Below are 15,491 nucleotides of genomic sequence, written 5' to 3'. Positions count from 1 at the left end.
GCTGAACCACGCGCTGCTCTCAGCACAGGATGCAGCATGTAAGCATGTGGCTGCTTTTAACCGCTCCTTGGGATGCTCCCAAAAACCTCCCACAGCAAAGGGAAAGCTGCTTTGCAATCCGAGCAACAGCAAAGAATGTTTTGTGGCCTTTTAGCAACCCTTTCACAAAAGCGGGAAACAACCCAGCATCCAAGGGGCTTACTCGGAGCTAGTACCCACTGCCACCACCGAGTCACCCTTTGAAATGTGACTTTGCTCTGGAGGGGGACTGTTCACGGGGACACACTGCCAGTACAGCTTGTCTCCATGCCCAGCGGCTGACGGACACATGTCAGGAGGAGGACAAGCTGGGTAACAGTTTATCACATGGTGGCGAGTCTCACGTCAGGGCAGCAGCATCTGGCTTTGAAAACCAAAATCAAGCCCTTGCCACAAGATTTCTCTTTGCTGTGCAAATTCATTTCTGTGGGATTCTTAATAGGCACAAAGCTACTGGCATAGCTTTAATTGACAATGAAAGCAGGGAGTGTCTGTTTTTCTCTGTATTATTTGGAAAATCCCCTTCCCTGCTCTCAACACACTGTTGGCCTAGTGCCCACATTCACCCTCTTCATTACTTCTGACCTTATTATTAGTACAAGGAATAACGAAGTACAAACTGCACTATAAACCTTCTCCCATGCCCATTTTGTGTCAAAGGGTAAATTTTCTGGGGCATGTCTGGTGCCATCTCAGCTCCCTCAGTCTCAGAGAAGAGAGGTTCAGAGATTTTGAGAATAGCAACTCAAAGTGAAGGAAATAAAAGCATGATCAGCAAGTGGTCATGCTGGAAATGGAGGAAACAAAATGAAGACTTACTACACACAGAAGTTTAAAGGGTAGAAAAAAGGATTATAAGGATCAGCAGAAAAGAAGAACAACAGTTCAAAACCAAGCAGATTTGAAGGCATCATGGAAACAGAAACACAGGAAAAGTATTTCCAGGTAACGTTGTGCTTTGATGGTTAGATGGGACCGATTGAATTCAGGATGTAGAGAAGATAAAAGTGCCACCAGTGTGGGTTCTGTAAGAGTATCTCTATTAGATCCTGCTTCCAGGAAGATACTTGATTTTAGAGCAGCTCCACACAAAACAGTTTATCGACATCCCTCTGCTCCTCCAAGTTGCTGGGGGAAGAAAAACAGGGGTGTCCCTTCCACCCACAGAGCCAGAGTCTGCTGAGAGCACCCCAGCACCGCAAGGCCCATGGCTCCAGCAGACCCTGCTCGCAGAGGTGGGAGCGGGACCGGCTCTGCGGGGCAGACTCCTGACCTCACCTGCAGAGCTGAGCACAGGAAACTCAAATCATGGATGACCCTAAGGCAGCAGCCAGCAGGTATAAGAGGTGAGGGTTGGAGTGAGTCACCCGGAGCTCTGCCTAGGGTTGCCATCACACCGCTGACAAGCTGTAACGTGTCTCTAACAGCCCTTTGCAAACAGATCTGGTATCTACCATGAAAAATCACAGGGCTCATAAAAGCGAAAGAGCAAACAAAAAAGAAACACAGCGCCTGAACTCATCGAGGCAAGACACAGAATCCACCAGAGTTGCTCCTTGGAGAGACAGAGTATCTTTGTGTATTTCCCAGAACTAATTTCCTACCCCAAAATCAGAAATAAAACAACTGACATGATGAAAGGACTCCTCTGAAGACAGAGACAGGCACACCTGTGTTATTAGAGTGATCAAGGCCACACAGCAGTCTTCACACAGACCTTTTAGATTTTACAGGGGAGGGAAAAAAAAATGTTTGTTGAGGCTGACACTGATGTCTTGGACACTGTTCATCTGGGTGTGCTCTGCACCATGGCAAACAGCAAAGCCTCTTCTGCTGATAGATTTGACCAACTACAGAATACAACTGGCAAGGCGTTGTTACAGAAGGAAGTGGCACGTTTAAAGTGTTTCCTAAAAGCAATCAAGAAAAAATGAAAGCCAGGAGGGAAGGTGAAAAGCAGCGTGTTAGTGTGCTTCTCCAAGATGAGAACAGGAGATCAATGCTGGGACTGCTACAGAGCTCCATCGCAGGAAGGAGGAAGCGATAACCGCACCTTGTAAAGCAAAATACGGTAACAAAAACATTATGAAAAGGTGCTCAGAAATTAAGCCTTGCAGTCAAAGTACCTTCACATTGAAGTTTAAAAATAGTTAACTCTCTTCCTAACCCCGTCCTCTTCTGCTCATCTACGCACAGAGAGCCACCGTCACTTGGGTTATGGCAGGGAGGAGTTTGCGCCTTGCAACTGCAGCAGTACATCAGCAGAGACACTGGCAAAACGGATCCGTGCAAACCCTGCCTGCTTGTCCCAGTGCTCGGCAGGAAAAGCCTCAGCCAGTGGATGCTTTCCGAGATATCGCCCTCGCTCTCTCTAGCAATAGTCTCATAGTCATGGCCAGCAAACCAGAAGGAGCTGAGGAAGCAGAGTGCAACAGAGGCAGGACTTTTATGATAGAGTTTTCAGATGCCAAAGGAGAACATGGTGATGGTCACCTGCATAGCTGTCTGGAGAATGCTGCCTCCAGCTGACTAGAGAAATCCTATAATCCTCGGTGGGCAGCTCTTAAGGCAGGTACACACCCCTAGGACTGAGCCACCCACGTTTTCTATTTACTAGTACTGGATTCTTCTCCAGAAGAATTGGGTGCAACCCTAAAAGAGAAATTCTAGTGATACCAGTATGAGGGTTTTATCTGCAGAGTTCATATGCCCCTGTTCATTCAGTTGAGCTAAATGGATGAAGCTTTCTTAATTTTCCTCAATTTTTTCAGATCTTGATCTACCCTTGTAGCCCTCTTGTGAGGCGATCCAAATTCTCAGCATCCCCTACAAAGCAGACATCACCATTGGACTCATCAGACCAAGCATGACGCAGCTCCCCACATACAAGGTGATATCACCCAGCCACTTCTATTCAGTGCTCCCCCAATCATATGCTTCAAAGTCGTAGCTTTCTTGGCTACAGCTTTGCACTGGCAGCTACTCGCTCAGTTTTCACAGTGACCAGAGCAAAAACAGAACATGATTAAAAGTAATCCAGTTACCACAGCTTCGTACATCAGCATCTCAGTCAGCTGAGCCCCGGTCTAAAAAGAGCAGCAGTCTAGGCTTTGCAGGTGGGGTAGGTGCATATACACAGGAATGGCAATTTGGAGATGGGCATGAACTCCCCAGGTCAGGGAAACTTTACCACCCTTCAGTGATACACTAAAGCCTTTGAGTCACTGCTTTCCATGCTACAGCCCTAACTTTCTAAGCATGACCTGCTCCTTTGCTCCTGGATTTTTACTTCTGCATGTAACCATATTAAATGCATGTTCTCCAAGACTTCCCACCAGCCTTTTAGCCCACAATGCATTTACCCTCTTTTACCACCTCACACATTTTTTTTCTACCAAGATTATTGGCAAGGAATTTATACACTCAGGAGGGAGTTTATACACTCAGCTAGACTTTGATGAAGATACACCACCACACTTGCCAAGAGAAGATCCATGGTGAAGGCTTAGCTGTCAACCTTGAACCTCACTTTGGCTTACCCAAATCAAATATTCTTCTACCATGAACAACAGGGGAGAGCAGGCACTGAAGATCTCAAGGGGTCACCCACCTACCCTCAAACACTAGCATAAGCAGTGGCTGTGCAGATGCAGAAGTGGTGTAAAAAATGAGGAAGAGAAGGATATTAAGAGGCAGCGAAGAAGGGACAGAGTAAATGAGACTAGTGTGGTGGAGGGAGGAGGTACGTGTAGGTTTCTGATATTCTCACCTAAATGAAAGAAAAAGGCTGAAAATAAGATCTTGAAATACCTGTGCCAGGGAGTAGGGTTTTGGGCAACCCATTGTGTTGGCCAAACTCAGCCACCCACTGAAACAGAGAGCTGGCAACCCTGTCCCAAGTCAGGAGTGCCGTTAGCTTGCAGTGCAACACTTGGGATGTTGCAGAGACAGAAAAGCCTCTGGCTCTGCAGAGAAAAGCATAAAACCTGGGCATGCCGGTCCATGTCCTCCAGACTCCTGGCAGAGCTGGGGGCTTTCAGAGTTCAAGAGAGGACCATCCTGATCTGCAGACCCTGATGAGATGGCAGGAGAGAGAGCTGAGAAGGGGGTGAGCGTGGCCCGTGCCGGGAAGGTACCTCAGGGCTTTGGGAAGTTGCCTCCAGGTACATTAGAGACGGATCGCCAAGGACAAAGCCCATGTTTGACATCTTGTGAGCAATCGCCTGCATCACGCTGGTTCCTCTGGCACTCCGTGGGGCTGGAGGGATTTCAGAAGACCATAAAAGCGGGAATTGCAACAAAGTCTAGACAGGATGTGATTAAGGCCTGAATAAGGATTGCCCCAGAGGTAAGGTCAGGGAAAGGACAGATCCTGGCAAGCCTCCAGAGAGATAGGTTGACTCCTTCAGGAGCCTCTCCTTCAGGACATGGAGGAGAGTTTGCTCAGCGATGAGGATGCAGTGTCTGATGTGGAAACTGCCAAGGGCAAAAGATTCTGGTTTTCTGAAGGAACAAAAAAAAGAAAGAAACAGGATCTCCATCTCCAGCCCCTGCACCTGGGCCCCTCCTCTCTGGAGCCACTTAGCCAAAGCAGAATAACATACAGAAAACAGTCCTGCAAACCACAGGAGCAGTGGTCCAGTTTGAGAGAGGCTGGGTGGGAAGAGCAGTGGGGAAAATGGAAAACCACATGGGGCAAGGAAGAAAGGACCGATTGGAAACAAGACAGTTGCTGTTCAGGCAGCAGAGAATACAGGAGAGGGAGTAAGCTCATGTCCAGCAAAAAGAGAAGCTAGAGCCCTTCTGTACCAGGGGAAGCTCCATGGTGTCCAGGCCATTTAGGTCTTGCTGGCTCCAGAAGTTTAGGTTCTCCTATCTCACAGCCCATCAGGACCAAAGCAGACACCCTTGCTCCGCTGGAGCAGGGAAGTCCCTGCCTTTCCAGAGAGACCTGCACTGATTCCTCGAAGCTCTGCAAAGCCTGCCGTGACCCTGTGACACACTGCAGACATGAGAAAGCCCTTCCCCAGGGACATGGCTGATGTCCTGGTGCTGCTACTTACAGCTGTCAGCTCCCAGCAATATGGGGCTCAGCACCACACCTGGGTTCAGGGAAAGACTCCTGTCTTCCAAAGCAGATGCTGCCACATGCTTGTTCCCATTCACTGCTTCTATTTTTTCACTATGCTTAGTCATAACCTCCTGCCCTTCTGCCAGGCTTACACAGACATCATGGCCTCAAGGCACCATCATTCTCAAACACTGTCTCATGCTCCTGGCCAATGTACAGCATCATGCCCTTTCCTGCCAGCAGCTCCAACTGGGAAATCCTCTTCCAGCCTCATGCTCATCCTTAGGGCATCGTAAGCAAACAGAGTCCCTTCCCTGAGACGTCCTCCTTCTGATCCTGCCCAAGGCTGGGTCTCTGAAATGGCTAACGTGGCCATTTGGAGACAGAGCAGCATACCTCCTCCAAACATGCTTGTCCTGAGGCTCTCCATTGTCTAAACATGAACATCCCCATACACACACATGCTCCACCCAGGCTGCAAACAGCATTAGTTATTTATAATTATTCCACATTTGGCTGCTGCTACAGATCTCTGAATCTGACCTGAAAGCAAGCAACTCCAAATCACCCAGGAGAAGCATCCTAACACCGTATTTCCAATGCACCGCAGCACAGCTACGCTATGCAACCATGCGCTTACCTGGTTTTCATTCATGCAGGTGCCCAGAAGACCCTGAGCAGCAAAGAACAGCAGGACAGACAGAGAAGAGTTTTATTTACAAATCAGTGCCAAGTTTCCTAATTGATCATGCAATTTTTCATGTACTTTGGCAGAAATAAAAAAAAGTTATTCAAGTTAAAGCAAGGGATGAACTACATGTTGAAAACCAGAAAGAGAGAGGAGTCACTTAGCATAGCACAATCTTGTACTGTTTTGCACAGGCCAGTGATATGACGTGTCTCTGGGATTCTGCTGCCGGCCACCCAGAAGGTATTACCCAGAAACTAAGATTAGTCAAGGAAAAATTCCTTTATGGCTCTGTGAAGATGACACATTGTTCACTCCAACTAAACTCAAAACAAAATTATTCTGTACAGCTGTAAGATTCTCTGAAAATGCCCCAAAAGAAACGGCAGTTTCCTCCAGCACTAGTGAGCAACAGATGAGTGGGCTCTCCCAGCCGCTGCCTCCTCTGTCCCAAATGCCAGGGCTTTGCAGACCTTACAGTTGGATGCAAGTGAAGCCAGCAGCAAATGTAATCAACACATCCAAACGCTGCCAGTTTGGATGTTGAAAGTTGTCATATACAGAGGTTCAGCATGTAGCCAAAGCTTAGCTGTTTCCCCAGATTTTTAACAGCCCTCCAATACATTGCAGAAAAGAAGTTGAAGGAAGAAAACAGAGAGGAATTTGGACAAGATTTGTGACCTGTTTCAGGAAGTAAATTTCTGAAAACCCTTGCAACAAGTTCTCTGTCTGGTTCTCTAACCTGGCACAAAATATTCTTAAACTCCCTCTTTCTGAGTCTGCCAGTGGCCCCAGCTGCCAGGCTGTGACTGGCATGCATTTGCCATGTGCAGTTTCTTCCTTGAAGGAAGACAAAAGAAAAAGTTGATTTCTAGCAGAGAAGAGTTTTGATATTTAGTTTATCCCATGATAAACTGACTACAAGTTTTTCCAAATATCTAAGTACTGCACAATAAAACATTTTTCTTCTCAATCTACTATATAAGACTGCAGAAGAGCATGCTTAGAAAGCTCAGACAGCATGGAAAGAGTCTTACCTGTATAGTCCTGCTCCTGCTCTCGTGAAGAAGCAGCTCCTCTGACAGAAGCAGAGTCCGGGCTGGGTTGCAAAGATCTAGGGGCTACATTTGAAAGGGGGAAGGGAAAAAAAAAAAAAAAAAAAAAAAAAAAAAAAAAGAAAAAGAAAGAAAGAAACAGTCAAACCTTCCACTGGAAGTGTGGTTTGCCAGAAAAACTTTCCGCCCACCAAACCCACTTTGTCTTCACTTGAAGCTGTAACTCATTCAGGCAGAAGCCACCCCACACTGTGCTCAAAAGGACAGAAAGTCTGCAGTCCAGCTACATGATAAAAAAAAAGCTTTACACTTAACACCTACGTCAGACCCATCTATAAAAAGACAATCAGCCGCTTGCCTCTTTGTACGTTAACTGTTCTGCACAGTGCGGGGTTGGTTAGGGGTGCTTTTTAGCAGGAAACACAACCACAACGTTGGGTTTCACATATGGCACATTAGGTTCTCACATCCCTCAGACAAGAATATTTGCTACATGACTTTATGGATTACTCTCACAGTAAGTTAAAGCGACTTTAAGGCGGCTGTCCTTTCTCATGCCGTGCTGCACGCTCAGCTCCCCAGTCAGCACCTTCTCTGTTTAACCCTGGAGAACAGGACAGGTTCAGTTGTCCTGACTGCAGAACAAACCCTGCAAAACCAGCCCAGGACGCTCCTCCTGAGTAGCATGGCCAGCAGGCACATGAGGGTACCTGCACCAGCCCAGCCCCACATTTGCCCCCAAGCAGTCCACAGGCTCCGGCCGGAGTGACAGGCTCCCAAAGGAAATCGCCAGTCTGAGCTGATGTGACAGTGTCATCGCTGCTAGCAGGGGAGGATGGATGGCTCCCCACGGTCTCAGAGATGAAGGTATTCATCAGTAACATACTTAAACATACAGGATCAGATGAGGTTTTCTGGGGTTCTGGCCGTATGAAGGACAAAAATGGAAGACACAGGGGTATTTAGAGCACCAAATTCAGGGCTAAGTTTTCAGAAAGTAATTTATGGAACTGGGGAATAAGAACATCCTCTGTCAAGCCATTACTGCTCTGGACCCTTGTCCATGATTTTAGTGCTGGCCATCAGCTAAACTAAAAGACCTTTGCACGCTATAATTAATAGCACAGAGAACCCATGGGAAGAAACCATACTGATCTTCAATTATGTGAAGTTCATTGCTGAAGTCCGGAAGCCGGGATACCTTCTCCTGACTCAAGCAAGCACCTGAGGACCAGATTTGAAAGCGGAAAAGGGAAAAAACTCTGGCAGAGAATCGCTTGGGCAGGACACAATTCCCTTTGAGAAAGTACCCAGCATTGTGCTGAGTACAGCCAGCTCCAGAGGAGAGAGCTGAGGATGACAGGGGATCCATGCATTCATGGTATATACCGCTGGGAAACATATCCGCCTTGCCTGACAGCCTGGACCCAACCTACAGCAGCAAGATCTGATACAACCCGCTGTGCTGGGCACTGATTGCATTAGATCCATAACACCCCACTTCCAGCTGCGCTTACCTGCACAAAGATGGGGAACACCAGCACTTTGGGAGCCAGCGTCACATATGTGCCGTAGCTGGAGTGCGGGATGTGCGGCCTCACTATGGTACAGTTCTGGTAGTTCCCGTGGCTCTTCATCGTCTGCACAGTCTTCATCAGCCTGGATTTTCTCCCAGACCCCATGTGCGATTTCCCTTTACTTGCATTTCCTGGACCAACAGAGGAAACAGAAAGAAACACAGAATCAGAAGAGAGCTCCTGCAGAGCTGCTGCATGATGCCAGCTTGGTTCCTGCTCTCACAGGCACATAAAACCTAAGGGGAATAGCTGGAGTTGAGCGCTGCAGGGACATTCGTTACTCCGGTATCAAAGTTTCCCAGGGATTCATGAAATAACAGCACTGACTTCATTTTTCCTAATGCAAAATGAGATGTGCCTTGATATTTCTGCTCAAGAGCTACTCGTTTGCCGGACCAAGGACTTAACTGGATCACGCCAGCAGCACAAACACATCTATGTACCCACAAACAAAAACCCAAGGAAGTCACAAGCAAGCTCAGCTGCAAACCAGCACATCTGTCTCTGTTTGGGTGTACGCTGCCTTCTGCACACTTTGCAAATATGGCACTTTGGAGGAAGAGATGTGATACTGTTACACACACCTCCCCAGGCAGTACTGACAGTACAAAGTAAGAAATACAGAACAACCCCAAACATGGCTTTAAATGGTCATTGTTGAATCTCAGAAGCACCAAGGAGGTTCCCCCCAACGGGAAATACCTGCCTGAACCACTGAACTATGACTTTTCTCTTTCCAGGAAGGGGAAAACCATCTGTGACTAATTCAGAGTGGGGGGAAAAAAAAACCCAACAAAAACAAACACTGGAAATTTAAACCTTGGGACATTTTTATCCACACAAGTCCTGCCTGCTCTGGATTCTGGGCACGGAGTTAGCAAAGTGCAGGAATTTCACATCATGGGGCACTGGGTGGTGGGTTAATCACAGCTTTTAGAAGATACTAGGGGTGGAGATGTCAGAGAAAGAGACAGAAGTGATGAACACATTCACGCGCATGGGATCAATCCATGCCTTTCCAAACCGCTCCCAGGGATGTGATGGTTACTCAGACATGGGGGTGTATTTATAAAGGATGACCTCATTTTGCATGAGGCTGGCACAACATCATCCACTGTTTTTCAGCATTACATTTCAGTGCTAGAAAAAGTCCAAGCAGCCTGACTGGTTTTTCACTCTGTCCCCCACCACTGCAGGAAGCCCTTACCCTCATTCAAAGGAGGGATTACACAGGAGCTTTCCTTTGCAGCCTCCCACCTCAGCAGAGCTGTAACATCTCTCAACAAGCCAATATCAGCTACTGTGGCCACTCCACACCTGCCAGTCTGCATCGCTAGAGGCCAGGAGGCATTAGGTGGTATGTTAAACTAGTCCCAGAATCTCTAATGCAATCGATAATCCTGTGATTAAAAGCACTGTTGATAATTATCAACAATTATCATTGATCCTTGTTAGCTGCTTCACGGATGAGTCCTTCCTTCCCCTATTGCCAGGCAATTGCTGCTACATAGGATTTCTAAGCCCTTTCCTCAGAGTCCAAAGGAATGCCTTTGAATATATCCAGCAAGCAGCTGTGAAATATTTCCCATTAATGACATGAATCCATTAGGCCAAAGGGCCTCAGCATTCTCTGGTGACCCCAGCATACAGTTTTGGCCAACCCTGATGTCCCCAGGCCCACAGTGCACATCTCTCCTGCCATACACAAACTCCCATCGCAGCAGCTCAGGACCAACCACGCTGGGGAGAGAACGTGGGACAGGTCCGTGTTCTCCAGAGCCCTTAACCCCAGACCATGTCCTGCTGAGCATCAGCAACCTGTGCTCTGTCCCAAAACTCAGAGGTAACAACTCCAAGAGGAACTAACAAAAAATTTATGCCTTCTTCAAAAGAAGCCCCACTGAAAAACCAAAGTATTTCCTTCTTCCCTCCCTCCCTCAGCTGATGAGCCAAGCCAGCTCGGGTCTAGCAGGCAGACCTCTCCACTTGGATTTTAACACATCCAGGTGAGAAGCTGGAGCATTAGCCCATTCTTCCCCACAGCGATGTTTCAGGAACACATATGAGCAAACCCTCCTGCAGCTCCCTTTAGAGGGGTGTCCCAGCAGAGACTTCCCCCCCCAGCATCCCTCCCTCCAGCTACCCAGCCCCAGGAGTTTCTGCTCCCATCACAGCACCTTTCTGCACAGTGGCTGCTGCCTTTGTGCTGTAACGGATACCCATAACGTTCCCAAGCAGAAATGAGCCAAAACACTTCCGAACATGGCTCAGAGCAGATAAGGTCTCATCCAAAGCAAATATACAAACCTACCCAACATTACATATTCCATTAAGTATTAGGAAATAGCACATTTAAATGCCAGCAGAGCCAGACCATGCTCTGTTGGCAATGCAGACCTGCTGTTTGCTGCTTGCTTTAACAGCCTGCCTTTGTAGGGGGGGTGGCCCTCGTGACCTAAAAGGTTGTTTCCACCTCTAAGTGCAATAATCCTGACATTTTCTCTTTTCCCTTTTTCATGGTTGCACTGCCAGATAAAATCAAAGCACGAGAGACAGCTCAACACAGGACAGATACAATCTGTCTGGGTTCTTTAGGATCTGCTTTTCCCCTTATCCCCAGATCACCTCATTTATGAGAGGAATTCATCACCTGCACCAATCCTGTTTTCTGCACGCTGGCACAGAAACACACCCAGCCTGCCCAAAGCGTCAGCTCCACACCGCTGCACTTAATCACTGCTCAGGTTAACTAACACATTCTTCCCTCCGAAGACTTAACATTAAATAAACTGAAAACAATCACTAAAATTTGTTAAGGGAAGAAGGCCGAGTCTTTCAAATTCCACTCTGCTGTAAGAACAAGTCCCCATGGTCCAGCTCATCTTTTCACAGGATCCACAAACAGCAGGAAAGAGTTGCAATTATCCACGGTACAAAACATCCCCTGCAGTTGAGCTGTGGAAAATTCTTCTGACTGCAGAGCTCCGGGGCTGGGAGCATCCAAGGCACAGGGGCCTTGGACCCACACTGCTCCCTGGCATCCCCGCCATGGCTTTGCCAGCCCCACACTTTGCCTTCTATAGTCACCGCCCCACCTTTACAGGCAACACAAAATCTTCTAACTATGCCCACGCCAGGGAGGGACAGCTGAGTTAGACACCCCTGCAAGACCATGCCTAGGAGGTCAGCTCTTCCACGGACACACAGCTCATCCTAAGGGCACCCCAACAGACCAGGGTGCAAGCGCAGCCTCCCAAAGCTCCCAAATTAAGGAGCAGGCAACAGGTGTTTCTGCATGGACCTGGATTCATGCAGTCCCCAGCCCTGCCACACACCTCACCCCACTCTTCTGCAAGCCCAATCACACCTAGTTCTCCAGGAAGACCCAGCACACCTGTTGCAGAAAATGAGTTTATGTTTCAAGGGGTTTTTGATGAAGAGAGCTGATCCAGAGACTGCCAGAGACCTTGCAGCAGCCCAGAAAATGAGTATTCCCCAAATCTGGCACATCAGCCTGCATTATCGTTTGTACAAATCTGAGTCACGACCATCCTCACTCCCTTAGTAATAAAATGAACCTCAAAGCAGGGGCCACAGTATTAGCACCCCCACAGCAAGGCATCATGCACAAGAAGGGAAACAAGTCACAGACAGGCCCACAGACACATCTGGGGAACCGCAATAAGAACAACACTTCGCACTTTCACACTTCATGCTTTCATCATGCCCCGATGGAAAGTCCCTGCCACCAGCCTCCCTTCAGCCGCTCTGTGAGCTCCCACAGAGACCTTCTCATCACGAGGCTCACCCAGTGACGTTAGCAGCTCTGCTCGCCTCTGGGCTTGGGGGTAGGGTTCTTGCTTTTATGTTTGACTCGGGGTAGGAAGATGATCCTACCCAAAAGACCAAGGCTTCTGCCACTGTCCTCAAAACGTGAGGGACTCCATTGCAGGGCTAAGGGCAAGGATTTGATAGTGCTAGAAAGACCGTGTTTAGCTCTGCTGGGTGCTCTGAGAAGCATTGTCAGCACATCGGCAACTTACCCACCGTAGCGTTATTCTCTTGATAGACAGGCCTCAGCAGCTGTAAGACACAACCCAGAAAGGACACAGTCACTTGAAGTAGGCTTGAGGTAGGCTTCACAACAACCAACTGCAAATTTTAGCATGCCAAATCCAGCAAAGCCAAAGCTCTCCAGAGAGGTGAAAATCATTTTTGCCCTATTGCCAGCAGAAAATGAGAGCAATGACTTGCACTGTGGTCCATGCAGTGGAAACACTTCCCATACCCTTACCCCTTGAGTGAGCCCTGAGAGGAGGCAGCAGGTGATTCAGTCTGGCTTTACAGTCCCGGTGCTAAATGTTTTCAGAAAATAGTGGAAGCTCCACCAAGGAACACAGGTCTGGCTTGTAAAACGGGCATGTCGTCTAGCAAACATTTAGAAATTATGTTTGATAAGACTGAAGCATGGGCCAAGAAAGGATCCAGCAAGCACAGACAACAGCCACATGCAGTAACTGGAGCGTGGGGCTAGAAAGCAGCCTTACCTGGCTCCCTGGGTTCAAAGGCGCTAAGATGATGTAGTTCTGGTCCGCAGCAGAGGGGACCCGGGACAGGGGTGGCATGGTGTTCTGGTTCCGCTTGCCGATCTCCGTGTACCTCTCCCAGCTGTTCAGCACCAGCCCATCGCTCCCATCATATAGTATGTGGCAGCTCCGGCGCTGCTCGGGCCGCGGAGGCATGGTGCTGTTCTTCTCCCGCTTGTTGGGTGGTGACTGGAGGTCGTAGGCAGACTTGCAGGATGATCTGCGGATCATGCCCTCATGTCCTGACTTGACCTGCGGGACGAGCCTCCAGACCAGCAGTATGATCTCAGTGGGACAGTTCCTGAAAGGGGTGGCATGAGGCAAGTCAGAGATGGAGCAGGAGGGAGTGAGGCACCCTGCATCATTCAGACAGCCATGAGCCCTGCAGTCCTCCCTCCCTCTAATGCCTCTGCCACCGTCCTGCCCTTCCCAGCCCCTCCATCCTTTCTTCTTCGACTCCAGAGAATCCTTTCCCAGTCTCCTGCATCCCTCGAAGCCTTCCCCTTCTCGTAGCCACTCAAAGCTCCTGCTGCCATGCCCTGAGCTCCTTCAAACCGTCTTTCCCAGAGCCCTGCACTGATGCTTTGGGTGAATACTCACCGGATTTCATGAGCCAGCTCTACACATTTCCAGTGCTCCACAGGCTGCTCGTTCAGCTGCAGCACCGTGTCAAGTTGCTGCAGACCTGCCTTTTCTGCTGGGCCACCTACGGAGAGAAGAGACAAATGCCAGTGATCTGCTGGACAGAGAGCTGAGAGTGTGAGCAGGAGGAGAAGCCCTAGGGCTAGGAGAAACCCAAATAGCTTCACAGCTTGCACCACTCGCTCCTCCAAACCCAATCTGTTTCCTGTAACACCCAGACCTGAAAATGAAGTGGGGCTAGCTAGCCTAGAGCTTCACCTTCCAACACGCATGCACATACAGAGCGCCTGGGACAAAGTCCTAAATGCTCTCTCAGACCTATTGCATGAAGCCCCTGTGTTTCCTGGTGTGCAGTGGGGAGCACCAGGGTACAGAGACACCAAGTCCATCCTGCAGGTCCACGCCAAGAGGATGTGCTCAGCCAACTGAGGGCTCCCACGATCCTGCTCCCCTCTGTGCCCGTCTGACACGCCCCCAACCCCCAGATGCTTTCCGTAGGTCTTCCAACCAGCTGGACAGTTTTCAAGTTGGAGAGGGAAGGGAACAAAATCTTTGCAAATTACTGCAACACACTGCCAAAACAGTGACAGAGCACTAACCCAGTGGCCTCTGACCTCATTAGAGGCAATAGAGAATTCATTAAGTGAAGTTTCTTGTAGGTAACCAGAGTCCTGCAAGGCACGGGAGCTTCTGAATCACAACATGCTCTGGGAAGCAAAAGAGGAGCAGAGTCATTCATTCAAATCAAGAGGGATAAAAATGATCTGATCTCTTACCGGAGTCCACTGCCTGCACACGGACGGGGGAGTCGCAGCAGATCGTGAAGCCAAACCCATTGCTTCCTCGAGGGATCGTAATCTGAAGAGAGACACCGGAGTCGCCTGTTAAATGGGAAAGCAGCCGCTGCGTGTGATCAGCGAGCATCCCCCCTTTCACCCCCACACTGCCCCACAGCCTTTGGAAAATTCAGACACACGGCATTTCTAGAAGCAGTCACAGAGCCCAAAGGAGCTGTCACAGTGAATGCTGTCACTCTGTGAACCCCACTGACAACAGGTCTCTCCCCTGCTGCAGCCAAAGCGGGGTGGAAAGTGTGCTAAAAAGCAATGCAAAAATCGACCCAAGAGAGAGCAATGCCGCAAAACGAGTGTTTATTGAGCGTATGCAAGTCTCCACTCGTGACTCTTGCAAGTGTAAGGAAAGGTCTGACAAGCCATTAGAAAGGAAAACCTGGAAGTCTGGCTCTGACACTGATTTCTAACACGGCTTCTCTAAGCAAGTCACTTAAACATTTCATTTTCAGTAGGGTAATACAGAAATAGCAGCACTCTTCTGCTCCAGGGGAAGCTGCGAGGATCAGCACGCTCCCGTCTGCAAGGCATCTGTGCTGGAGCGGGCTCTGCATGCATCACCCCATCAGCTGGGGTGAGTATGTTTTCTCTCACTGAGTTTGGAGAGGATGGATGCTGTGTTGATTTAGGCTCATTTCTCCTCCTGATTCAAGAAGCATTGAGCTTATTAATAAAATTATATTTATTTTTTGATGTTGGCTTCCAGCAGCAGCTCGGCACGACAGTTCCTGTAAATACCTGATTATCCCCCAAGACATCTGTCAAGATCCTTGCTTTACTGACAGAGAAAAGAAAAGAAAAACCCAACATCTGACCTGTATTATTTTGAGAACAAACAGTCAGAGAGAAAACGAGGAATTCAGCAGAAGCTGCCAAGGAGGGGAACTGGTTCCTCGCTCCTTTATCACGGGAGGGCAAAAGCAGCGAGCTTTCATTTCTCTGCACCTTGTCCCTGCTTGATTGCTCAGCATAAAGTCAGGCT

At 48.7% G+C, this 15,491-nt stretch overlaps 1 protein-coding gene across 1 annotated transcript in view; it reads right to left on the bottom strand.

The window, feature by feature from the left end:
- LOC104164415 (regulator of G-protein signaling 3-like) overlaps nucleotides 1-15,491 on the bottom strand; it is a gene marked incomplete at both ends in the record, with an annotated part of 33,958 nt that overhangs the window by 7,371 nt on the left and 11,096 nt on the right. The window contains 7 exon segments of the mRNA XM_009703737.1: nucleotides 6,836-6,919; nucleotides 8,371-8,561; nucleotides 12,180-12,187; nucleotides 12,470-12,513; nucleotides 12,978-13,317; nucleotides 13,617-13,722; nucleotides 14,435-14,539. Of these exon segments, the coding sequence (XP_009702039.1) occupies nucleotides 6,836-6,919; nucleotides 8,371-8,561; nucleotides 12,180-12,187; nucleotides 12,470-12,513; nucleotides 12,978-13,317; nucleotides 13,617-13,722; nucleotides 14,435-14,539 (878 nt within the window).

Source organism: Cariama cristata, unplaced genomic scaffold, assembly GCF_000690535.1.
Source record: "Cariama cristata isolate BGI_N322 unplaced genomic scaffold, ASM69053v1 scaffold44087, whole genome shotgun sequence".
NCBI classification, from domain to species: domain Eukaryota; kingdom Metazoa; phylum Chordata; class Aves; order Cariamiformes; family Cariamidae; genus Cariama; species Cariama cristata.
The sequence above is the reverse complement of the archived record's forward strand: the minus strand, read 5'-3'. Positions and strand labels throughout refer to the sequence as shown.